Raw genomic sequence first — 26513 nt, 5'->3', positions numbered from 1 at the left:
GACACAATTAGAACAAAGTAAACCAATTCCTTTGTGGTGAGAGCGAAATGGTGATAGTGTTGTTATGCTGAGGTAGAGATGAAGGTTGCACCATGTGGTTCAAGAATCGAATGGTAATGGTTGAAGGGAAGTAGTTGTTCATGAACCTGGTGATGTGGGACTTCGGGCTTCTGTAGCTCCTGCCCGATGGGTACAACAAAGAGATGGTGTGGTCTGGATGGTGGGGATCTTTAATGATAGAGTATGTCTTCCTGATGCAGCACCTTAAGTAGAATTTACTGGTGGAAGGATGATGTATTTCACTGAGCCAACTACTCTTTGCAATTTCTTCGAACTGCTATCAGAATATGAAGCAATTGGTCAGTATATTTTCAGAATAATAAGAGGGTATATCCAGGACGGTGAGGGTCCTTAATGATGGATATCCGCTTCTTGATGCATCACATTTTGATGATGTACTGGATAGTGGGGGTGCTTGTGTCATTGATGAATCTAGCTGAGTCTCCAGCCGCTCTGAAGTCTTTTATAATCCTGTGGTTTGGCACTTCCATATCAAATGGTGATGCAACCTGTCAGAATGTTCTCCATAGTATATCTGTAGAAATTTGCTAGAACCTTCGGTGACATACCAAATCTCTTCAAACTGCTAGTGATGTATAGCCACTGATGTGCCTTTCCCATGGCTGCAGCAATATGTTGGGCCCAGGTTAGATCCCCAGAATTGTTTACACCCAGGAACTTGAAACTATTTAACCTTTCAACTGCTCATCCCTTCATGATAATTAGATTGTGTTCTCCCAACCTTCCCTTCCTAAAGTCTACAATCAATTCCTTGGTCACAGTGACATTGAGTGCAATGTTGTTATTGTGGCACCACTTGACCAGCCGATCTGTTTCGCTCCTGTACTCCTCTCCGTTGCCATCTTATAATCCTCCAAAACAGCCGTGTCATCAGTGAATTTATAGATCGTATTGGACCTGTGCTTGGCCACACAATCATGGGCACAGAGAGGGTAGAGCAGTGGGCTAAGCATGCATCCTTGAGGTGCACCTCTGGTGACTGTCAATGAGGAGATGTTATCACCAATCCCTACTGACTGAGGAAGTTGTGAATCCAATTGCAGAGCTGAGTATAGAGCTCTGGGATTTGAAGCTTAATGTTTAGAACTGAGGAGATGCTGCTGCTGAATGTCAAAATGTAATTGATAAACATGGTATTTAAATACCAAAAAAAGATTAGCACAGCTACATCTGTTCTCTCTGCTCATTTACAGAGGTCATGGCAAATAAGAAGTTGACATTTATTGCTCAGTATATAAGGGAGGTTTGCATGCATGAGGAACTTGCACTGTGCTGTAATCAGCCGAAAGCCAGTGGATCTAACTCAAGGTCCAATGTAACAAATAGCATTATAATCAATGAACAGAAAGCAGAGTTATACTGTATAAGTAGGCAAAATAATTTCAAACAAAGCCCGTTATTTGCAGCAATTGTAACCAAAATTTGTGCAACATGCACAAAATACTGGTGGAACTCAGCAGGTCAGGCCTCATTTATAGAAGGGGTAAACAGTCAACAGTTTGGGCTGAGATCCTTCATCAGGACTGAAAGAAGGGGAAAAAGCCAGAATAAGAATGTGGGGGATGGGGCGGGGGGTAGGGAAGAAGTATATGCCTGAATTTGATAGATGAAGCCAGGTGAGGGAGAACGCAGGTGGGTGGGAGGAGGGGATGAAGTAAGAAGCTTGTAGGTGATTGGTGGAAAAGGTAAAGGGCTGAAGAGGAAGGAATCTGATAGGATAGGAGATTCTACCTTAGGAGAAAGGAGAGGTGAAGGGGCATTGGGGGAGGTGATAGGCAAGTGAGAAGAAGAGAAGGGGTAAGAGGGGAGCCAGAATGGGAAATGGAAAAAGAGGGAAGAAAAGACAAACGTGATTGTGAAAAAGAAGAGGGGTATTAGGGGAGAACCACAGTGGTCTCCTGAGCCTGGACAGTATGAGACCAGGTCATAAGAAAATACAATGTTTACAGGCTAGAATATTACATAAATAAAAATTCAATTAGCGAATGAACTTAACAACCAATGTGGTACAAAATCGTGGGAATTTTTTTTGCACAAATATGAACTTGTTAAAATAATGTTGACAGGAACCTAAACCTCAACGAGGTATTCGGCATCAGTTGTATATTATATACAATAGCTGTTTTAAGCTCTATGTACTGTACGTGCATGCAGATTCTGCTTGACAATTCAGTGGTTACATTACATTTCAAGATTCCGCTAAAGCATTTGATTCAATTATAACATTAAAATCTCCCATGTATCATTGTGTTTGTCCAGGGTGAAGAAAAAAAGAGTTATTTCTTTCATTTCCATTAAAATGCAGAGAGACATTATAACAAGCTTTAAACGTTATTGGGAGTGTTTAAGGATATCTTCAGTCTCTCACCTCTGCATCTGGAGGATCCCAGCTGCTTCAAAAGGGTGCATACCAGTGCCCAAGAAGATCAGGGTGAGCTGCCTCAGTGATTATTGCCCAGTGGCACACACATCTACTGTGATAAAGTGCTTTGAGAGTTTGGTCATGGCCAGAATCTACTCCTGCCTAAGCAAGGACCTAGACCCACTTGCCCTTCACCACAATAGGTCTACAACAGATGCAATCTCACTGGCTCTCCGTTCTGCCTTGGACCACCTGGACAATAGTGATACTGTTTTAAGACTGCTGTTTTAAGCTCAGCGCTCAACACCATCATATCCTTGGTTCTAATCAAGAAGCTCCAAAACAGGGACCTCCGTACCTCACTCTACAACTGGATCATTGACTTCCTCACTGGGAGACCACAATCTGTGCAGATTGGAAATAACATCTCCTCCTCTCTGACAATCAACACTGGTGCACTTCAAGGATGCGTACTTTTAGTCTACTGCTCTACGCTCTCTATACCAACAACTATGTGGCTAGGCACAGCTCAATACCATCTATAAATTTGCCAATGACTTAACTATTGTTGGCAGAATTTCAGATGGTGACGAGGAGGCATACAGGAGTGAGATACATCAGCTGGTTGAGTGGTGTTGCAGCAACGACCTTGCACTCGATGACAGTAAGACCAAAGAATTGATTGTGGACTTCAGGAAAGGGAAGTTGAGGGAACACACATTGATCCTCATCAACAGATCAGAAGTGGAAAGGGTGAGCAGTTTCAAGTTCCTGGCTGTCAACAGCTCTGAAGGTCTGTCCTGGTCCCACCATATTGATGCAATTACAAAGAATGCACGGCAGCGACTGCATTTCATTAGAAGTTTGAGGACAATTAGTATGTCACCAAAGAGACTTGCAAATTTCTATAGATGTACCATGGAAAGGATTCTAACTGGTTGCATCACTGTCTGGTATGCAGGGGCCTCTGCACAGGATCGTATCTATCTATATGTACTTCTAGTAAGTAAAAACAAAACAAAAAAAGTTCAGAACATATGTCTATGACGTTAAACCTGATTCTGGATCATCAGTTCAAGAGCCACGTGATAATATTGCAGCTCTTTTAAACTCTGGGTAGTCCACACTTGGAGCATTGTGCTCAATCCTGGTCACTTCATTGTGTGAAGCATGAGGAAGCTTTAGAAAGGGGGCAGGAGGCATTTATTGGGATGCTGTATGGATTAGAGAAAAGGTGTTATGAGGCAAGGTTCTGGAGTGAAGTACAACAGGCAACTTGCTAGAGGTGTTTTAGTTCATAAGAGGCGTAGGTAAAGTGGACAGCCAGAATCTTATTCTTAAGGTGGCAATGGCCAGTAAGAGGGAATAATTTTAATGTGATTGTAGGAAAGCATGGGGGAATGTTAGAGGTAGTTTTTTGAAATTAGAAATTTGTCCATGAATGGAATGCTCTTTCAGGGTGGTGGTAGAGGCAGATACACTAGGGGCAATTAAGAGACTAAGTGCCTATTATAGGAGACAAGAATTCAATTAATCTTGGAGTAGGTAAAGGGTCAGCAATACAAAGTAGGCCAAAGGAGCTATACTGTGCTCTAACATTCTATGTTCTATAATAGAAATAACAACCTCAACTTCTACAATGCTTTGTGCAATTTCATCAAACTCTCACTTCAACTGTCTGAGGTTCCTTTCTGCTATCAGCAGGCTTCAATTGTTCCAGTGCCCAAGAAGAATGTGGTAACCTGCCTCAGTGACTATCATCCAATATTGCTAACAACCACTGTGATGAATTGCTTCGAGAGGTTCGTCACGAAGCATATCAAGTCCTACTTGAGAAGAGACCTGGACCTGCTCCAATTTGCCTGCCACCACAACAGGTCAATAACAGATACCATTTCATTTGAACTTCATTCAACTCTGGAACACTTAGACAATGAAGACAAAGAACAGGCGAGACCAAATACAGGACATTGGCACGCAGATAGAGTTAGGATGCAGATGAGGGCATGAACATGGCTGGAACTGAACGGCAAACAGGGGACAGGTGGCAAGTAATACTTGTCTTGCCATGGAGCGTTGCTGGAGCTGAACAGCAAATGAACAGGCAAGTGGCAGGCAATAATTATCTTGACATGGAGAGACAGAGTCATACAGGTAAACCTCGGTACTGAAGTAAAACTTAGAACACACTACCCTAAGCAGCTGGGAACATGAATTACCACACTGGCTAAAACAATGATCTGGCAATGAGTGGACGCAAAGCTGGGGTATTTATGCTGCAGGTTCAGATGAGACCTTTCACTCAAGGTCAGCAAAACCAAAGAGCTGGTGATTGTCTACAGAAGGAAGAAGCTGGAGGTCCATGATGGGGTGATGATAATGTTAATGATAATGATCCTCATGATAATGAGGAGTATCAGAGATAGTGAGGGTCAGTAACTTTAATTTCCTTGTTGTTATCATATTGCAGGATCTGTTCTGGGAGCAGCTTGTAAGTGCCATCACAATAAAGGCATAATGCCTCTACCTTATAAAAGTCTGCAAAGATCTGACATGTTACCAGAAATGTTGACAAACTTCTATAGGTGCATAGTGGAGAATGTCCTAACTGGTTGCATCACAGCCTGGTATGGAGACACCCATGCTCAGGAATGGAAAAGTCTACAGAAAGGGGTGTATATTTTATTCCCACAATTTGTCATCTTTTGCACAAAAGTTGTTTGTCAATCTTTATGCCTCCTTTTAACCTGTTCTAAGATCAATGCAATCCTTCTCTCCCACATAACTCTCCATTTTTCTATTATCCATGGGACTATATAAGACTTTCTTAAATGCCCCTAATGTATTGCCCTATGCTATCACCCTGGCAGGGCATTCTGCACAGACACCAGTCTGCGTAAAGAACTCTGTGGCATTTCCCCTATAATTTCCTTCAAATGTCCCCTATAATTTCCTTCAAATGTGGGTGCTATAACTAAATGGGATTGGCTGTTTTAAAGATACCATAACTTCTTTTCTATAACTTACATGGTTTTTGCAAGAAAGAACAGTGTATTTTTCTCTTCCTCATTGATTGTTAAACGTTCAGAAATTTTTTGTGCGAGGATACCTAAAGCCTCACTGAATACCAACGTCTTTCCATCTCCTACCATTTTAAAGTGCTCTACTGTTCTATGTTGGGAATGAAGTGGATTTTTCTCTCCAGATTATATATACAATGTTCTCCTCTATTCACTAAGCCTGTTTCTATCCATTGGAAGCTTCTCTGCAAGCCTCTGATAGTCCACAAAGTCACCTCACTCTGTACCTATTGTAAATGCACCACTCACAGAAGACAGGAACCTCTGCAGGCTCTGATACCCTCAATATTTAGACTGGAACTCTGCAGCCAAGTCATTTATTTCTGTTGTTAAGCAATGGTTATAATCTTATCCAGGCAGCTCTGCATCAGTGCACTGTTTTCTCAATGCCATCACTTCTTGGGGAAAATATTTGCATCTTAATTTCATTTTCGATTCTTCTTCAGGTAATGGTATTCAGAATATGTATGGGTCAAGTTGACATTGAGGTGCAGCTGGAATTGAAAAAAACAGGTATGTACAGCTTTCCACCCAGACAAAATAAGGTAGAGAAAAATGTAAAACCAAGGAACTACGTAAAGAACACTGGCCAATTATTTACATGATATTATTAAATATGGGCAACAAGCAAACCCCCACAGTGACATTGACCAAAGATTATTAATACCCCTGTGCAGCACTTAACAGCTCCACTCCAGGACTACCAAGTCAGCCAGCCCCAACAATCCCACTCCATGCTGATGTGACACAATTTTGGATATCCTGATGTCTGCTGAGTAGCTTGATGTTGCCTCATCTTGCCACAAGGAGGCTGCTCATCTCCTGAAACTCTTTCAGAGACAGCAAAGCACCAGATCACTCAATTGGCTCAATCAGCCTGAAGGCTCCCAATCAAACACATCACAGGCTCCAACAGGACCAGAACCACATTAGAAAAAAAAATTTGAAAGAAGCAGTTTCTTGGAAAATCCTGAGGATGTTTCCTGTATCTTGACTCATATTCTTGGTATCTCATCAGGTGAGTTAAGACCACTTTGTTCTGGAAACGCCACACCATTGTGTCCCAAGGCAATCTGATTCAAGTTCTCCTACAAGGCTCTAAAAGGGAGAATATGATAATGTCATCCCTTGTTTAAAGAAAGCAAGTACAGCATGGAAATGATCCCTGTATAACTGAGGCTGATATTGCATTCATGCCACAATAATCTCCATGCCACAAAAAGCTCTGTCAACGTACAATAGTTTGACGCAAGGGTAAATGTCATTTATTCTGAGTTAACATTCTTCAAATAACTGAAGTGGAACTTATTGTTTTATGCATACGTACACATATGCAAAGGTGGAATGAAAAAATATTTGGTAAATTGGTTTCTTGTTGTCACACATACTGGGCGAGGTAGAGTGAAAATATTTTCTTCTTTCTTGTCCCTAAAGGGTAACTCATAACAACAGTGCATTAATGTAGTACAGGGTAAAGGAGTAAGAGATTGCAGAATAAAGTGTTACAGTACAGAGAATGTGTAGTGCAAATAAGCAAGGTAGATTGTGAGGTCCAGAGTCTATCTTATCGTACGAGGAAACCATTCAATAGTCTATAAGAGGGAGGTAAAAGTTGACCTTGAGCCTGCTGGGACGTCGTTCCATGTTTTCTCTCTTTGTTGGGTCAGTGAAGAAGAGAGAATGTCCAGGTAGGTGGAATCATTAAATATTCTGGCTGCTTCACTAAGGCAGCAAGAAGGGCAGACACAGGCACATAGCATCAGATAGGCAGCATTCACAAGAAAAATATAAAGTGGTAAAGATAATTTATACACTATACTTACCAGAAAAGACACAATTAGAACAAAGTAAACCAATTCCTTTGTGGTGAGAGTAAAATGTTGATAGTGTTGTTATGCTGAGGTAGAGATGAAGGTTGCACCATGTGGTTCAAGAATCGAATGGGAATGGTTGAAGGGAAGTAGTTGTTCGTGAACCTGGTGATGTGGGACTTCGGGCTTCTGTAGCTCCTGCCCGATGTGTACAACAAAGAGATGGTGTGGTCTGGATGGTGGGGATCTTTAATGATAGAGTATGTCTTCCTGATGCAGCACCTTAAGTAGAATTTACTGGTGGAAGGATGATGTATTTCACTGAGCCAACTACTCTTTGCAATTTCTTTGAACTGCATATCAGAATATGACGCGATTGGTCATGATATTTTCAAAAGTACATGGAAACCAAAAATGTGTGTGATCAAATTTCTCATCATAATGAACGATGTCTAAACTGAGGTACCTTCATGAGATTAGAACCATGTCCTAAATGAGCTACCATTGTGGGATTATTGAGCATCTTCCTGCACTGTGTGAAGGTGCTGCTGTCTGCCTCACCCACTTTCCTGCACCAAGCTCTGTGAGGCTTTTGAACTTCACTGCCCAATGACCTCAGTATTGCTGTCCAGATTTCAGATTAGATGCCATTAAAGATGAGTTCAAGCAACCAGGTGCTCTTCAGTGCTGTAGCGAGACTCTGATCTGATGTTTTTTTCCATGAGAAGAACATGTACAGATGTCCCCTGCTTTATGAATATTCGCTTTACTCCACTTCACTTTAGTACCTACTAAAGACCTACTTTAGTAACCTATTTTCACATTACAAAGAGGATTTTCACTTTTACGAAAATTTTTCCCATATAAATTAATGGTTCTTCGTTTTACGCCATTTTGGCTTAAGAAAGGTTTCATAGGAATGCTCTACCTTTGTAAAGGTGGGGTGCGGACACCTGTAATACAATTTAGGCTTCTGTCATCACATCCCTTTGTTACCCAATAGCATAATTTCCTGGAGCAAAAACTGACTCATAATTTTCACTTTTGAGGTTTAGTTTCTATTCCTTTTCAGGTATATATAAAGATGCTGCAAGGCAAAGCACCTCAGAACCCTTTTGGATGAACTCAGTGTTAAAGGTGAAGCTGGAGAAGAAAAGAGAAGTGTTTTACATCCGATCGATACAATGAGGTATGAATCTTTGCCATTCCTTCCGTACTTAAGTTTACTTGCAGGTTCTAATACGGCAGCCACTTGATTGAAAAATGGTAAATCATATTACAATGAATTTGAAATCCTTATTATCAGCGTTATTTGTTGTGAGTTTTATCTCTGTAATTTTTGCACTAATAACTTCTCTTGCACAGCCTAATTTTCTCTCTTTTTTGTTTTATATAAATTATGTGTGTTTTATATTCAGAGTGTTCTCTGTACTTCTCAGCCTCTGATGCTGATGCAAGTTCGTTTTCAATGGACCTGTATCTAATCATTCTTGTGCAGATGACAATAAACTTGACTTGAGATGCTTTAATGAGTGCAGGCCTGGTGGTAACGATGGAGAGAGAAGCAGAATTGGCATTTCAAGCCAAAAGACTTTTTATCACAGGGACAACACTTTACCTCCTGACTGGACAGATTACAGCCCAGTCACTGTGTTCAATAGCTTCAGAAAACAGGTATTTCCAGTAATTCCTCTTTTTCTTTCAGACTTCCAGCATCAGCTGTACTTTCTACACACACTTTACCAAAAATGGAGGGAAGTAGAAGACTTGTGCCTCTAAACAGATCTGGAAATAGTTCAACTAAACATTAAGATTATTTTCCACGAGGACCTCATCAAAAGTAGAATATTAAACTTCATAATCCTGTTGTAGATTACAGGACAGTGTGACTTCTTGCTTTAATTCAGCAGAGCCTGATGGTTCTCTATTTGTAAACTGGCAGAGAAAATTACTATCACCAATTAGACAAACAGGTACAGACCCGGGTATGCAGTTCAATTACTTTATTACTGCTTAAGTGATTATAAGCATGGTCTTTTATACATTAGAATAAATGCAGTATGCAGAAGTCCCGAGTTTTTGTTTTGCCCTAATCAGCAACATTCCAAATGCTTCCATACCTTACACAAAACTAAGACATTGGGTCTCCCACATACACAATCAGTTTCCCCAGTAACTAACAAAACAAGCCACTGGTCATGTAGCCTTGAAGGCTAATGGTTACTCCTTGAACACACCATATATGTGTTATCAGTTCTATATTTCTAACAGGGATTGTCGTTAATTAATACGAGTAATACAGACCCCATCTGTTTCGTACCCTGCTATTCTCATGATTTTGTTAACCCTTCACCCTCAGGCTTATATTTCTTCCCTCCTCTTTGATTGCCACCTTCATCATACTCAGGGTCAAAGGATTCCAACTTCACCTTCAGAAATGTCCTTGTGGGTCCGTGCCGGGACTTGGACAGCAGGGCACATGTAAGTCTAAAGATCCCTGCTACCACTGCTATCAATACCAGTATCAATCCATAATGCACCACCGTTGTCCACCACCCTCCTAAGAGATACCCAAAAGCTGCAGTGGAATTCTCCTCCTATCTTGCATAGCTGTTTCACCTTTTTCTGGATATGGTTTGCCAAATGAATTATGATTTTAACCTCATCTGGTATATAGGTACAACTCTGCTGCCCTAGAATAGCACAAGTTCAGCCTTTCTCAGCTAGTATGAAGTCCAGAGGCACTCTATTTTGCAGGGCTACAGTTCTGCTGGCTACTACCTCTGCTGCCAGCCCTTTAATTTGTTTCTAGGCATCTTCTAGGAGCACGGCCGCATCATTGGTCAAATTTACAAAGGTTGAGTCCATATTTATCAATTCCTGTGAAGTCCTCGCCACTGCCCACTGGGGAAAAGTTTTCATCCAAAACCTTTCAGTTTCTGAAATGGCCCTCTTGCTTCGAGACCAGTAGGGGTGCTTTCCTATATCCTTTAGGTGATGCATATGGAGTCACTACATGGACCATATAACAGCAACCCTCCCAGTTCAAGGGCAACCAGGGATAGGCCCTTCGTACCACATACCCAGTATGTTCCGTTAACGGCTAAGGTGGTGTGGAGATATTGGAATTATTCACTTTGTGGCTACTACACTTCCTTGTATCAATCACCCCTTGGCATAGGCACTCGTCACCCTTCATCAGCCCTGTTAGGGCTAGGAAGTGGGGGTTTCACTAGTTCTATTGAAGGCAGGAAGGTACCATCCATCAAAGAGAGTGGGCACCTGTCCATAGATGATAGATGTGTTACGAACCCCGTAACTGGGTCACTTACCAGCAAAGATAGAGAGGTCCGTTGAAGTCTGATGGTACTATTTTTAACAGTATTTATTGGTAAAAATACACAAAAATAATATCAATGCAAACATACAGATAATATACGTCATCAATACTAAATCTAAAAGTGCAGGTATAATAATAATCAATAAGAAATAAGCTCTATCGTTGTCTCGGGGATAACGTATTGTCCGATGGAAATATAAAAGTCACTCAGTTCATTCAGGCTGCAGCCTTTGGTTGGAGTCAAGAGAGAGATTTTAGAAACTTGCCAGCTTTTCCTTTTTATGATTTTGATCCTTGGTGTTTCGTTGGTGTGGCCTCTTCTTTAGCTAAGCCATCTTCCGTGGCGATCCCGCCAATTCCCAGGCAAGGGAAAAGGACGCACTCGAGTCCCACTGGCTGTCGCTATTAAACGCTGCCACGGGATTTCTTGCATTTCTCCTGGTGTGTCTGAAGGGGTTGTTCCCCAGACCCTCTTTTATCCTTACTCACGGGGTCTCAGATGTCAATCAGGTTGGGATGATGCAATCCCTCAACCAGCCCACTCTGGTTGTCCTCTGAGGGGTTTCAATGAATGGGACAGTACTCAATACACAATTCCTTCTCCAAGAGACAATGGCCGTTATCAGTGGTTCCAGTCTTGCTGAGGCCAGGACACATTCCAAACCTTGTGTATTCTGCGTGTCTCTCTCTCATTTCCTGGGTCCCAGACCCGAATTAATAGTGATCTTGCAATTCTCAAAAAGGAGGGGGCTACTTTGTACCCTTTGGCCCCTCAGAGTAACACTCTTTTCCTTCAAAGCTTTTTTACCATCGGTAAAAATGAATTAATAGAGTCTTACAGGATTTTAGAATCTAACACAATACAAAGTTTTTTTTCACTACAGTTATACATTCAATTCAGCATCTAAACAGTTAACGATTACATTGTCACTTCCTTTAATATCTCAACATCTTGTACCTTACTAAAGTCTTGTAGCATCAGACTTCAATTTGCTAACCACCTATTTTTATTCCTTTTCTTCAGCAAACAAAAACTAAAGAGTTGTGATCTTAGCTTACGTGTATACTACAAAAGTTCATGCAAATACTAATCTTTATGTTACTTTCAAACTGAACAGTCAAACTTCATGGGGGTTGTCTTTATTATTCACATGCTTTGTCAAAATCCCTTCAAACCGGATCCTGTTAGTTAAAATGGCATCCTTTTCATCTAGGACTGCCCTCATTTCATTATCGGGAACACCTTTTGAATTTTCAACTTCTTCAAACCGTTCTGCCAAACCAGACAGATCATCCATGTCCAACCCTGGACCTTTTAACAGCCTTATCTGTTTCTCATCTTTACTTCTTGCCTCTATAAATTTTCTCCTGGCTAAGGGCAGGACTACCTCCTCTCCCTTACTCTCTTTCACTTTACTATTCTCCGTTTTACCACCCTCTAAACCCTCTTGGTACAGGGTCGGTAAAAACGTCTCGGCCAAATCGATACTGGCCAGATTTAAACTGCTCTCGTTCTCAGCTGCCTTTCTCAACATGCTGCGAGTGATCGCGCATGCGGGATAGATCTTGGAATCTAGGGGCGGGACCTCAACACTCACAGGCTGGCTCGTCAGCTTCATTGCTGACCAAACCTTACCACCGGCTAAATCGTTACCAAGAAGGACATCCACGTCAGTTCTCGGGAATTCTGATTGCACCCCTATTTCAACTGGTCCAGATACCAGATCACAATTTATAAGGATCCTATGCAAGGGCACCACTTCTGTCCCTTTTCCTGTTCCTCTCAAGGCTACCATCCCAGTCTGGCGACCAAAATCTAGTACCTTACTGCTAATCAATGACAGTTCAGCTCCCGTGTCTCTCCAGATCCGTACTGGAACTGGTGTGTCTCCCTGTCTCACAGACACAGTTCCTTCTGAAATACATTTCTCAGACCCTTCTCGTACTGTGTCTACCTGGGGCTCTCTCGTTGATTTACTGTTCACCACAGCACATCCTATAGGGACTGCTGCTTTCCATTTTCCTGTCTCCTTCCTCGGAACAAGGCACTTAGATGCAATATGACCCACCTTCCCACAATTAAAACAGGTCAAGCCAGGACCTCTCCTGCCGTCTTGCCTTTCCTCCTCAATCTTACCACTAGCTCCCGGCGGGACCTCTGCCTCAGCTGGCGGACTTTCTCGATTGTTCCCACAGTCTCTCTGGTAACTTTTATTCGAGGAAAACTTTGTCTTGTGGGTTAGGACATATTCATCTGCGAACCTAGCAAATTCGGAGATGGATTTATTTGGTTTCTCATTCAAATACATCCGGATATCATCTGAAACACAACCTTTAAATTTCTCAATCAGAATTAACTCCCTGAGACGCCAAAAATCTTCTTCCACTATTTCTGCTGCACACCAACGATCCAAGAGCACACCCTTCTCATAGGCAAACTTGGTACATGTCTGATTCTACCCTTTCATTAAATTTCAGGTATCAATTTGTAGGTCCGAAGAATGGCCTCCTTTACTTTCTCATTATTCTCCGACTCTTCTTCCTCCATGGACAACGCCGCATATGCCCGTTGTGCCTTCCCTTTTAACACACTTTGTAACAACACCACCCACTGCTCTTTTGGCCAGTTCTGATTCACTGCCACCTTTTCAAAATGCAAGAAATAACCATCAATATCCGTTTCCTCGAATGGAGGTACTAACCTAAACTCCCGACTAACATTAAACCGCTCCTCTCGGTCTGACCCTTGAACTCTTTGCTCTTGCCTTAACTTCTCCATATCCAAGTCATGTTGCCTCTGTTTCTCTTTCTCCTCATACTCTCTCTCTTTCTCGGCTCTCTCCTTCTCTTTTTCAGCTGCTTCCAGCTGTTTTAATTTCATGCTCCCTCTGCTTCTCAGCTCTGTCCTGCTCTTTTTCCTTTTTGGCTCTTTCTTTCTCTTTTTCAGCTGCTTCCAGCTGTTTTAATTTAATTTCATGTTCCAACCTTAATTTCTCCAACTCTAACTGAGCTATCCCACTGGCTGGTGCCTTTTCAGGGATATTTTCCAATACCTCAGCTGAAAACACATTCTTCACAATATAATACTGAGTTATGGCCCTCCGCACCTCCCGCGTTTTCATTGACAACCTCACCTCTGCGAGGTTTAGTCCTTCCACAATATTTATCAAGTCTGAATTTGTGGCCGCCTCTAGAGCCTCCAGAGTCGGGTTTTCTATAAATTCATCCACGTCCATCTTTGCTGGTTTCCCGTTTGGCTACCCGCGCAACCAGATCCAAGTTTGGACTTATAAGCCTGTTTCACTGGCCCTCCAATTTGGTATCAAAACCCGAGACAAGATCCCTAAGTTGTTATGAACCCCGTAACTGGGTCACTTACCAGCAAAGATAGAGAGGTCCGTTGAAGTCTGATGGTACTATTTTTAACAGTATTTATTAGTAAAAATACAAAAAAATAATATCAATGCAAACATACAGATAATATACGTCGTCAATACTAAATCTAAAAGTGCGGGTATAATAATAATCAATAAGAAATAAGCTCTATCGTTGTCTAGGGGATTATGTATTTTCCGATGGAAATATAAAGGTCACTCAGTTCATTCAGGCTGCAGCCTTTGGTTGGAGTCAAGGGAGAGATTTTAGAAACTTGCCAGCTTTTCCTTTTTATGATTTTGATCCTTGGTGTTTCGTTGGTGTGGCCTCTTCTTTAGCTAAGCTGTCTTCCGTGGCGATCCCGCCAATTCCCAGGCAAGGGAAAAGGATGCACGCGAGCCCCACTGGCTGCCACGAGATTTCTAGTGTTTCTCCTGGTGCGTCTGAAGGGGTTGTTCCCCAGACCCTCTTTTATCCTTACTCACTGGGTCTCAGATGTCAATCAGGTTGGGATGATGCAATCCCTCAACCAGCCCACTCTGGTCATCCCCCTGAGGGCTTCAGTGAATAGTACAGTACTCAATACACAATTCCATCTCCAAGAGATAATGGCCACTATCAGTGGTTCCGTCTTGCTGAGGCCAGGACATATTCCAAACCTTGTGTATTCTGCGTGTCTCTCTCTCATTTCCTGGGTCCCAGACCCGAATTAATAGTGATCTTGCGATTCTCAAAAAGGAGGGGGCTACTTTGTACCCTTCAGCCCCTCAGAATTGTGGCACATTCGTAACAGATGAATCCTCCTTAGTGTGTAGCTGGAGGCTTCTACCTTGTCTTCTAATAACATTAGTTCTAGAAGTTTTAGTCTTATTACCCCCAGTCTCCCTACGCCCTACTTGTGTTATTGACCACTGTTGGGTCTTTCCAGTGTTATTATTAAGACATTGCCATGCCTCCATTTCGGGAAAAGTGAAGGAAATAGGAGCCAAGGGAATTTCACTCCCACCCCCCCACTCCCCCAGCAAATCCAGCAAGCAGAAGCATTCAAATGTACAACAAATTCATAACTAGAAAGGTATGCAGCAGGGTCTTATTTATAAACTTGGAGGTCTGTGCCAGCAGAAGTTCAAGCAATAATATGGCGACTTCTTTTGGGTCACTGGGCTGTCCCACTCTGTCCGTCACTGAGCTTTCACTGTTTCCTCTGAATCCAGTCGGGCTTTCCTTCTACCTATATGGCAGTCCTTGTCACCAGAATCACTTGATAGGGCCCTTCCACCTCGGAGAAAGACAGTCTTCCTTAAGCGTCCTCACATACACAGAGTCTCCTGGTCTAAAGGGATGAATATTCTCTTCCTCCGGCTGAGGTAATGCAGCTGGCACTTGCCCCGATTCAATTTTGTGGCTTCACCCAAAAATTTAACAATTTCAATAGTTTTCTCATCAGTGCAAATCAGAGAGGTTTGGGCATTTGTTAAAGGAGGTCTGAAACCAGCTGGCACTGGTCATCCCATTAACACTTAAATGAGGTTAATTTAGTTGTCCGATTCACTTGGTTTCTTAGAGTATATGAAGTCATAGGAGGGGCCTCTAGCCACTTAAATCCTGTTTCCTGATGATGCTTTAGCCATCTTTTAGAGCTCCATTCATTTTTTCCATGAATCACAAGCACTGGGACTGATATGGAAGATGATACCCCCAAGTGAAGCCCGTCACGTGGCCCAATTCTTTGATTAGTCTACCTGTAAAACAGGTCCCTCGGTTGCTATTAAATTTGTATGGCACCCCAAATCTGGGAATAATCTTCTTCATCAAGGTCTTAACCCCATTTGAGTATCATCCCTTTGAGTGGGAAAGGCCTCCAGCCACTTAGAGCAAATCCACTATTAATAACCTTCGCAGGCAGGCATGTGCAGAAAGTCTATCTGCAGATTGGCAAAAGGCACCTCTGTAGGTGGCATATAATCAAGTGTAGCAAGTGATTTTCCAGTGTTATTTGCTGAGTGGTATGACTTCATACCCTGTTCGGTAAAGTGCTGTGTCGCTGCCAAGTTGAGAAGCAGTATCACCACGTGAGGTGTCGGCGCTGTACAAGCGTGGTCTAGTACTAATACTGTAGCTCCCACTTCCCTCGAACATCCTGGCACTCTTCTTACCACGGGGGGTGGGCAGCAGTGTGGAACAGCACATCACAGGTCTTCTTAGCCTCGCCATGTCAGTAGCGCACTGGCAAAACCCTCCTTATCGTTCATATGCAGCTAGAATGGCTTACCTTAGGCTGGCATTCTCAGGGTGGGCACCTATATCAGGGCACTCTTCAATCGCTTGCTCCATCGCCTCTGTCTGGGGCTTGAGCTATGGCGACTTGCAGGGCAGCTTCATAGAGCTGATATTCAGGGTCCCAACGTCTGCAATGGTTCGTCATGCCCAGAAAGGTCATCATCTGCTTCTTGGTAGCCGACGTGTACAATAACAGTTATGCATTCTGGCCCCTGTGGGTCCCTTGGTGCAGCACATACCCCAGTAGATTGTGAGAACTTCAGTTTTGATAAGGAATCTCTGTGGCCTCTAGCTTCTAAGTGATTTAATAAGGTCACAGAGTTCATTCTGCTGTTAGTCAATGTTTGTGAAGCCAACAGCAAATCATCCACAAACTGCAATATATCATGCTGGCTCTGGGCAGTAATAAGTCTGCCAGATCATCGTGGACAGTAGCCACCTATACAGCAGGGCTTCTGGTATAGCCCTGAGGTAACCTTGCCCATTTATACTGCTGTCCATTACAGGTAAAGGCGAACAGGTACTAACTGTCTTCATGCAGGGATATCGAGAAGAAGGCTGAACACAAATTGATTACAGTATACCAGCAGCGATCTGACAGGATAGAGGCCAATATCACATTGGTGTCTGGTATGGCAGGTGAAACGGGCTGTATTATCTGATTTATTGCCCTCAAGTCCTGTACAAACCACTACTCATGCTGCCTTCCTGGTTTGAGAATGAGTAATATCGGCAAGTGTGTTCCAGGAGCTTTGTGTTAGTCGAAGAACCCTTGCTGCAATAAGGTTTTCAATCACCAATGAGTTGTTTCATCTTCTGATAGTTATGAGCCTCCCTTCAGCCTCTTATCCATTGCCGCCTTGTTTAGTGGGTCAGCAGTTAATATTCTCATTATTTTATTGACCCTTCATACTCAGGCTTAAGTTTTCTTCCACACAAGCAATGGATAGGCTTTGACTTAGTTTAACTTAGGTTTTAGTCCTTTGACATGGTATTGGGGGTAGTGTACTAATATGGATAGAAAATTGGTTGGCAGACAGGAAACAAAGAGTAGCGATTAACAGGTCCTTTTCAGAATGGCAGGCAGTGACTAGTGGGGTGCAGCAAAGCTCTGTGCTGGGACCACAGCTATTTACAATATACATTAATGATTTAGATGAAGAGATTAAAGGTAACATTAGCAAATTTGCAGATGAAACAAAGCTGGGTGGTAGTGTGAAATATGAGGAGGATGTTAGGAGAATGCAGGGTGACTTGAACAGGTTGGGTGAGTGGGCAGATACATGGCAGATGCAGTTTAATGTGGATAAATGTGAAGTTATCCACTTTGGTGGCAAGAATAGGAAGGCAGATTACTATCTGAGATCTAGGTGTTCTTGTACATCAGTCACTGAAAGTAAGCATGTAGGTACAGCAGGCAGTCAAAAAAGAGAATGGCATGTTGGCCTTCATAACAAGGGGAGTTGAGTATAGGAACAAAGGGGTCCTACTGCAGTTGTACAGGGCCCTGGTGAGACCACACCTGGAGTATTGTGTTCAGTTTTGGTCTCCAAATTTGAGGAAGGACATTCTTGCTATTGAGGGAGTGCAGCGTAGGTTCATGAGGTTAATTCCCGGGATGGCGGGACTGTCATATGTTGAAAGATTGGAGCAACTGGGCTTGTATACACTAGAATTTAGAAGGTTGAGAGGGGATCTGAATGAAATATATAAGAATATTAAGGGATTGGACACGCTGGTGGCAGGAAATATGTTCCCAATGTTGGGGGAGTCCAGAACCAGAGGCCACAGTTTAAGAATAAGGGGTAGGCCATTTAGAATAGCATTGAGGAAAAACTTTTTCACCCAGAGAGGTGTGGATCTATGGAATGCTCTGCCTCAGAAGGCAGTGGAGGCCAATAATCTGGATGCTTACAAGAAAGAGTTAGAGCTCTTAAAGATAGCGGAATCAAGGGATATGGGGAAAAGACAGGAACGGGGTACTGATTGTGGATAATCAGCCATGATCACATTGAATGGTAGTGCTGGCTCAAAGGGCTGAATGGCCTACTCCTGCACCTATTGTCTATTTTCTATTAACACCACAATGGAAGCATGCTATGCAGGAGATTCCTCATCAGGATGGCGATGGTGTTTTGAATCATGAGCAGGAGTGCTAAGATTAGTCTGTGTAACTCAGCTTCATTTAGAGCTGTTGGTGAAACTTGCTTCCAGTTCGGCTCACTGATAATGTGCTCATTTAAAGTCAGCTCAGAATGTGCATCTTTTTGTTACCATGACCTATCATTGGTAGAAGCCACCTCCTCTATACATCTAGTCCTGAATCTAGCATAGGCTTGATAATTAAGACCAGTGAGCCTGTATAATGGGAGTCCCACAACCACCTGTGATACCACTGAGCACACTAGCACCGGGTCTGCTGCCTGGGCTGCTCCTGGCTCAGTGCATGAATCAATTCCCGATATTAAGCTATTGACAGTTCCCACATCCTCAGATGCTGCCTGACCTGCTAAGTGTTTCTAGCGCCTTACTGTCTCAGTGAACAGAACTGCATCAGAGGACAGACTTGCCTCCGTATTTATGCAGTTAAAAAGTCTAATGAGTATTTATGGAACTGCAGGACAGATCTGCAGCAGGATCTGGCTTGAAAAGAAATTTCATGATTTTTTCCCCCCCAATTGCAGCAACACACAAAGAGATTTGTTGAAAGAGAAGCTCGATCAGCTTCAGTGTCACTTCACGTGGGCCCCGCAGAAGGAAACCATTGACCTGGAAGATATGATGTACAGATTACAAGGTTCTATTGGTATGAATTTGAAGTATAAAGCTCACTCCTGCAACCAACTTGCTTTTGTAAACTGCCTACAGGGCAACTATGAAGAAGCAATTCAAAACTTAAAGGAAGCTGAAAAGATTCTGAGGGAGGACAACAAAGATGAATTTGAAAGAAGAAGCATCATCACCTATGGAAACTTTGCCTGGGTGCATTACCACATGGGACAACTGACCGAGGCCCAGTCCTATCTCGACAAGCTGGAGATGATCTGTAAACCGCTCAGTGATGGCCCTCGCTATACAGCAATGATACCCGAGGTGTACGGGGAGAAGGGATGGTCATTGTTGGGTTCTGGTAATAGTCTTTACTATGAGGAGGCAAAAAAAAGTTTTGAGAAGGCTCTGAAGGAAGATCCTAATAACACAGAATGGATCATGGGATATGCCACTGTTCTGTTCCGTCTCGAATCAATTTCTAGAGCTCCTGCAAATCACCAGTCAGTAACGTATCTGCGTCGTGTACTGCGTCTTGATTCAGGTGACACTGTGGCCATGGTTCTGTTGGCTCTCAAACTACGAATACTTAATAAAAAACAGGAAGCAATTGAATTAGTTGAAAAAGCACTGCAGAAAACACCGGATTTTCCATACATGCTTCGGTATGCGGCAAAATTTTGGAGATTAGAGAAAGATGTGGAGAAAGCCATTGACCTGTTGAAGAAAGCATTAGAGATAACTCCAGACAGCATCTTCTTACATCACCAGATTGCGTTGTGTTATGAAATTAAACTAAAGCAACTGATTCCCAATCCTTTCCCCCAAAATGGTAGCAATTGTGAAGACCAGCAGAAAACTGAGCTGATCAGAAAATGTAAGCATCACTTTGCAAAGGTGGGTGAACAGCGTCCAAGTGCAGTCAAGCCACAAATGGATTTTGCACAATTCTGTGTAAGGATTGAAGAGTATTCGAAAGCGGAGGAAATATATGACAAGCTGCTGAAGTTAGTAAACATTAGTCCACGTGACATGCAGGAAATATGTTTAAAAGCTGGCGTATTTCAAAAGCATCAGATGAACTCGGAATCAAATGCCATTACACTATTTCTGAAAGGCCTGAAAATTGAACATGAGTCAAATGAACGGCAAAAGTGTCACAGACAGTTGGAGCAGTTGCTAAACAGGAAGCTTCAGAGGAATCCACAAGACAACGAAGCCCTTCATGTCAAATCATTATTGAATGAGATGGATGAGAACAGCTGTAATGCTAATGGAGATTGATCCTGATCATATAAAATATCTCAATGCTTATAATAAATTATCTCTTTTTCCACTGATAAAATGATGCATGACAGCTGTATTGATTCTGTCTAAACAAAGGCAGGCTGGACCATTTTCTTTCATTAATAAGAGTTTGTTAGCCATTTCTTTTAACAAAGGTAATACAATTGATTGTAATTTTCAATGATCTTGTAATTATCTAAATTTCTGAGCTTTGTTTTGGAATGCTGATGTCAATAATAGCATAAGACTGTACCTTCAGAAGTTCCATTCAATGTGAATTTTGGAGAATTATACTACACAGAGCAAACTCAGAGAACCCTATGAATCCTCTATGTCAGAATCCTTTACTTAATTAATCACAAGTTGTACTTTACTTTTCAGATTGTTTCTTATATCTGCGGAACAAGTGTAACTTTTAAAGAGTAATGTTTGGATTAGAGTTGAATTTCGTAGATGTCTGGGAATTATGATTTTGAAGTAGAGGTTGTATCTGTCCAGCACAAATCAACAGAATTAGAGCAAAATATTCTTAGTTACACAAGTCCAGTGCACTAGAGGTAATGAGGGTATGAGTGCCAGTTTTGTGTAATTTCTGAAATATTATAATAGAGAAGGGGGATAGTGGCTGATAACATTTGACCAGCCTGCCCAGGTTAGAGTGGAGTAGTTCTTTGCATTCCTGTAAGTGGACTATGCAAGTAGGAATTATTTGTTTATTCAGTGAGTGCGGAATAGGCCCTTCCAGCCCCTTGAGCCACGCCGCCCAGCCATCATCCGATTTCACCCTAGCCTAACCACCGGACAAATCACAATGACCAATTACCCTACCAACTTACATCACCAGATTACTTTGTGTTATGAATTTAAACTAAAGCAACTTGATTAACAATCCTTTTCCCAAAAATGGTCGCAATTGTGAATATCAGCAGAAAACTGAGCTGATCAGAGAATGCAAGCATCACGTTGCAAAGGTAGAGGAGCAGCGTTCAAATGCAGTTAAGCCAGAATTGGATTTTGCACACTTCTGTGTAATGATTGAAGAGCATTCCAAAGCGGAGGATTCCTTCGACGGTGGGAGGAAGTGGGAGCACCCAGAGGAAACCCATGAGGTCACAGGGAGAACGTATGGGCTTCTTACGGGTAGCAGTAGGATTTGAACCTGGTTCAGCTGTATGTAACGCATGTACCAAATACTACAATATTGTGCCATTTGGGATTAAATAAATAACCATCCTGTATTCTTAGCAGCAGAAGAGAAGCAGAAGATCAATCCAGAATGAGATATTATAGAGCTATTTGTCAAGAGATGAGGAACAGAGCCAAAGGGGGTGAGAAGGAGCAGGATCTAAGGGGACCAAGTGCAAAACATGCATAGATCCGAAAGTACTGAGAGCCTGGACAGTGGTGCAGTTCTATGGTACTGCTATCCATGGAAAAACATCCTACAGTACACTTGTGCTCTGCTGAATACCACGTGTCATGTTTGTATGTGTTTTGAATGAAGTACAATTACAGATAACATTATGGATGAATATCACTTCATTTTTGTATTGAGAAGTGCAAGGGGAATTGCCACAGGTGCAACATTAGAGCTAATTAAGTAATCTGCACAGTCACAATTGTTCTATATGAATTATATCAAATCATTATTAATCACTAATAAAAGTCTTTGATTTTGACTGTGGATGGATGTGATTCATTGATTAAAAAGAACATTTGGAAATTAATCTGTGACCATAATCATCAGACAGAGGATAATTCAAATCTTGGAATCATTATAACTCCTGCATACAGTGAGACGATGAAGAAGGATTAATGAAGATATCAGAGAAACATAGAAAATCTACAGCACAATACAGGCCCTTCGGCCCACAAGGTTGTGCCAAACATGTCCCTACGCTACAAATTACTAGGCTTACCTATACCCTCTATTTTTCTAAGTTTCATGTACCTATCCAAAAGTCTCTTAAAAGACCCTATTGTCTCCGCCTCCACCACCTTTACTGGCAGCCCATTCCATGCACTCACCACTCTCTGAATAAAAAACTTACTCCTGACGTCTCCTCTGTACCTACTCCCCAGCACCTTAAACCTGCGTCATCTTGTGGCAACCATTTCAGCCCTGGGAAAAAACCTCTGACTATCCACACAATCAATGCCTCTCAACATCTTATGCACCTCTATCAGGTCACCTCTCATCCTCCGTCACTCCAAGGAGAAAAGGCCAAGTTCACTCAACCTATTCTCATAAGGCATGCTCCCCAATCCAGGCAACATCCTTGTAAATCTCCGCTCCACCCTTTCTATGGTTTCCACATCCTTCCTGCAGTGAGGCGACCAAAGCTGAGCACAGTACTCCAAGTGGGGTCTGACCAGGGTCCTATACTGCTTCTGAATTACCTCTCAGCTCCTAAATTCAATTCCATGATTGATGAAGGCTAATACACTGTATGCCTTCTTAACCACAGAGTCAACCTGCACAGCTGCTTTGAGCGTCCTATGGACTCGGACCCCAAGATCCCTCTGGTCCTCCACACTGCCGAGAGTCTTACCATTATTACTATATTCTGCCATCATATTTGACCTACCAAAATGAACCACTTCACACTTATCTGGGTTGAACTCCATCTGCCACTACTCAGCCCAGTTTTGCATCCTATCAATGTCCCGTTGTAACCTCTGTCAGCCCTCCACACTATCTGTAACACCTCCAACCTTAGTGTCATCAGCAAACTTACTAACCCATTCCTCCACTTCCTCATCCAGGTCATTTATAAAAATCACGAAGCGTAAGGGTTGCAGAACAGATTGCTGAGTCACTCCACTGGTGACCGACCTCCATACAGAATATGAACCGTCTATAACCACTCTTTGCCTACTGTGTGCAAGCCAGTTCTGGATCCACAAAGCAATGTATCCTTGGATCCCATGTCTCCGTACTTTCTCAATAAGCCTTTCATGGGGGTACCTTATCAAATGCCCTGCTGAAATCCATATATGCTACATCTACTGCTCTTCCTTTATCAATATGTTTAGTCACATCCTCAAAAAATTCAATCAGGCTCGTAAGGCATGACCTACCCTTGACAAAGCCATGCTGACTATTCCTAATCATATTATGCCTCTCCAAATGTTCATAAATCCTGCCTCTCAGGATCTTCTTCATCGGCTTACCAACGACTGAGGTAAGGCTCACTGGTCTATAATTTCCTGGTCTATCTCTACTCCCTTTCTTCAATAAAGGAACAATATTCGCAACCCTCCAATCCTATGGAACCTCTCCCGTCCCTATTGATGATGCAAAGATCATCGCCAGAGGCTCAGCAATCTCCTCCCTCGCCTCCCACAGTAGCCTGGGGTACATCTCATCTGGGCCCGGCAACTTATCCAACTTGATGCTTTCCAAAACCTCCAGCACATCCTCTTTCTTAATATCTACTGCTCAAGCTTTTCAATCTGCTGCAAGTCATCACTATTATCAGCAAGAGCCTTTTCCATAGTGAATACTGAAGTGAAGTATTCATTAAGTACCTCTGCTATTTCCTCTGGTTCCTTACACACTTCACACTGTCACACTTATTCTTTCACGTCTTATCCTCTTGCTCTTCACATACTTGTAGAATGCCTTGGGGTTTTCCTTAATTCTGCCTGCCAAGGTCTTCTCAAGGCCTGTTCTGGCTCTCCTAATTCCCTTCTTAAGCTCCTTCCTAGCAGCCTTACAATCTTCTGGATCTCTAACATGACCTAGCTCTCTGAACCTTTTGTAAGCTTTTCTTTTCTTCTTGTCTAGATTTATTACAGCCTTTGTACACCACAGTTCCTGTACCCTACCATAACATCCCTGTCTCATTGGAATGTATGTATACAGAACTCCACACAAATATCCCCTATACATTTGCTGCATTTCTTCCATACTTTACCCTGAGAACATCTGTTTCCAATTTAAGCCTCCAGTTTCCTGCCTGATAGCCTCATAATTCCCCTTACTCCAATTAAACGCTTTTCTAACTTGTCTGTTCCTGTCTCTCTCCAATACTATTGTAAAGGAGATAGAATTATGATCACCATCTCTAAAATGCTCTCCCACTGAGAGATCTGACCAGGTTCATTTCCCAATACCAAATCAAGTACAGCCTCTCCTCTTGTAGGCTTATTTACATACTGTGTCAAGAAACCTTCCTGAACATTAGGATTAACTGTATTATAGATAATATTCATCATCCTATCATTTAAATAAAATGTTGTATCTGGCAAAGGTCATTTTCAGGTGATTAAAAAGAGCTTGGGGTCATTTGGGACTTTTTGGTGAGCTTCAGTTATCAGGAGCAGTCACTTGTTGGCCAAGCAGTGTGAATATTTTAAAAGAACAAGGGCAACTTACTTAATAGATATAGCCAGTCCAAACATACAGAACTCAATGAGCGAGAAACACAAGAAATGTGCTGAATTTAAAAAGGAAATTGAAAGATTATGGAACATGAACAGGGCATACATTGCCCCAGTGGTAATACCTACAACTGGTATCATCCCAAAGCAACCACACAATAGCATTAAAGAAGTAGGCCTACACAACAATATTTATTTAAAGCTCCTGAAAGGCACAATACTAGCATCACTAGAATAGTCCAACAGTTCCCAACAATTGAGAAATGTGTGTGCTTGACTATGCCCATTCCTCAGCTTTTACCAGCTTGAACTGAGAGAAAAAGATAATAACTTTATTTATAGATCACTCATCATGCAAATGATGTAGTCCAAAGTGCTTTACAATGAGATAAAGGTACAAATATGACAAATCAAATAAAAGATATATAAATATGTAAATAAAAGGCAAAAAGATGATAGTTAAAAGCAACGTAAAATAAATAAGTTTTGAACTGGCATTTAAAAGTGTCACTTATAGCTTAGGCATTGAGTTATGCAGTTTAGGAGTGTAGTTCAAAACGATGACCTGCCAATTATCTTTTGAAGGAGATTAACAGCCTGGATGACGAAGACCTGAGAGCTCGTGCCGAAGTATAAAACAAAAGTGATTTTGCGATGTACTCCAGTCCCAAACCGTTAACAGTTCTATAAACAAGGTAGAAGAACTTTGTCTAAAAGATACAGGAAGCTAATGTGAGACTGATATGTTCCCTCATCCTGGTTTTAGTTAAAAGTCTAGCAGCAGCATACTGAATGAGTTGAAGTTTGACAGTAGATTCCTTTGGAGGGCCAGTTAAAAAGTGTAATGCAGTGAGGTAAGCTAGCCAATAACATGAAAGAAGATACCAACCTTTTTTTCAGAAATATAAAGAGTAAATGAGAGGTGGAAGTAGATATCAGATGCTGGAAAATGATGCATGGGAGGTAGTAATGGGAGAACAAAGAAATGGCGGCAAACTCATTAAGAATTTTGCTTCACTCATCGCTGTCGAAGACACCAGCAGTATGCCAGAAATTCGAGTGTGTCGGGGGTAGAAGTGAGTGCAGTTGCTTTTACTAAGGAGAAAGTGCTTGGGAAGCTGAAAGGACTGAAGGTAGATAAGTTGCCTGGACCAGATGGACTACACCATAGGGTTCTGAAAGAGGTAGCTAAAGAGATTGTGAAGGCATTAGTAGTGATCTTTCAAGAATTACTAGATCCCGGAATGGTTCTGGAGGATTGGAAAATGCCAAGTGTCACTCCACTCTGTAAGAGACAGTGAATTACAGATGAGTTAGCCCAACCTCAGTGTTTGGGAAGATGTTGGAGTCCATTATTAAGGATAAGGTTTCAGGGTACTTGATGGCACTTGGTAAAATAGGCCAAAGTCAGCAAAGTTTCCTTAAGGGGAAATCGTGCCTAACAGATCTGTTGGAATTCTTTGAAGAAATAACAGACAGGATAGACAAAGGAGAGTCAGTCGATGCTGCTTACTTGAATTTTCAGAAGGCTTTTGACAAGGTGCCACATGCAATCCAGTTTTTCTTTTTGTTTGTTTATCATGTATTGCATTGTGCTGCTGCTGCAAAGTTAACAAATGTCACGACATAGGCCAGTGCTATGAAACCTGATTCTGATTCATCTGCCTCCCCAAGACCTGCAAATGGCAACCTTGGTCAGGCCCAAGAGCAAACCAACAAGAAGATCCCCAATGTGATCTACT

The 26513-nt window shown here is 42.1% G+C and overlaps 1 protein-coding gene across 3 annotated transcripts; it reads left to right on the top strand.

Moving 5' to 3' along the window:
• The first annotated feature begins 5981 nt into the window (after positions 1-5981).
• On the top strand, positions 5982-22027 carry LOC132379759 (interferon-induced protein with tetratricopeptide repeats 1-like). Of its 3 annotated transcripts, XM_059948045.1 has the most exons (4): positions 7054-7211; positions 8407-8523; positions 9040-9307; positions 19014-22027. In XM_059948045.1, the coding sequence occupies exon 4, from the start codon at positions 19108-19110 to the stop codon at positions 20380-20382; it is 1275 nt and encodes a 424-aa protein (XP_059804028.1). In that variant the 5' UTR covers positions 7054-7211; positions 8407-8523; positions 9040-9307; positions 19014-19107; the 3' UTR covers positions 20383-22027. The 3 variants fall into 3 exon arrangements, with proteins under 3 accessions (XP_059804027.1, XP_059804028.1, XP_059804026.1); XM_059948044.1 differs by lacking the exons at positions 7054-7211; positions 9040-9307 and adding an exon at positions 5982-6036; XM_059948043.1 differs by lacking the exon at positions 9040-9307.
• Positions 22028-26513: the final 4486 nt, after the last annotated feature.

This window comes from Hypanus sabinus, chromosome 22, assembly GCF_030144855.1.
Source record: "Hypanus sabinus isolate sHypSab1 chromosome 22, sHypSab1.hap1, whole genome shotgun sequence".
In the NCBI taxonomy this organism is placed as follows: Eukaryota; Metazoa; Chordata; class Chondrichthyes; order Myliobatiformes; family Dasyatidae; genus Hypanus; species Hypanus sabinus.
The sequence above is the reverse complement of the archived record's forward strand: the minus strand, read 5'-3'. Positions and strand labels throughout refer to the sequence as shown.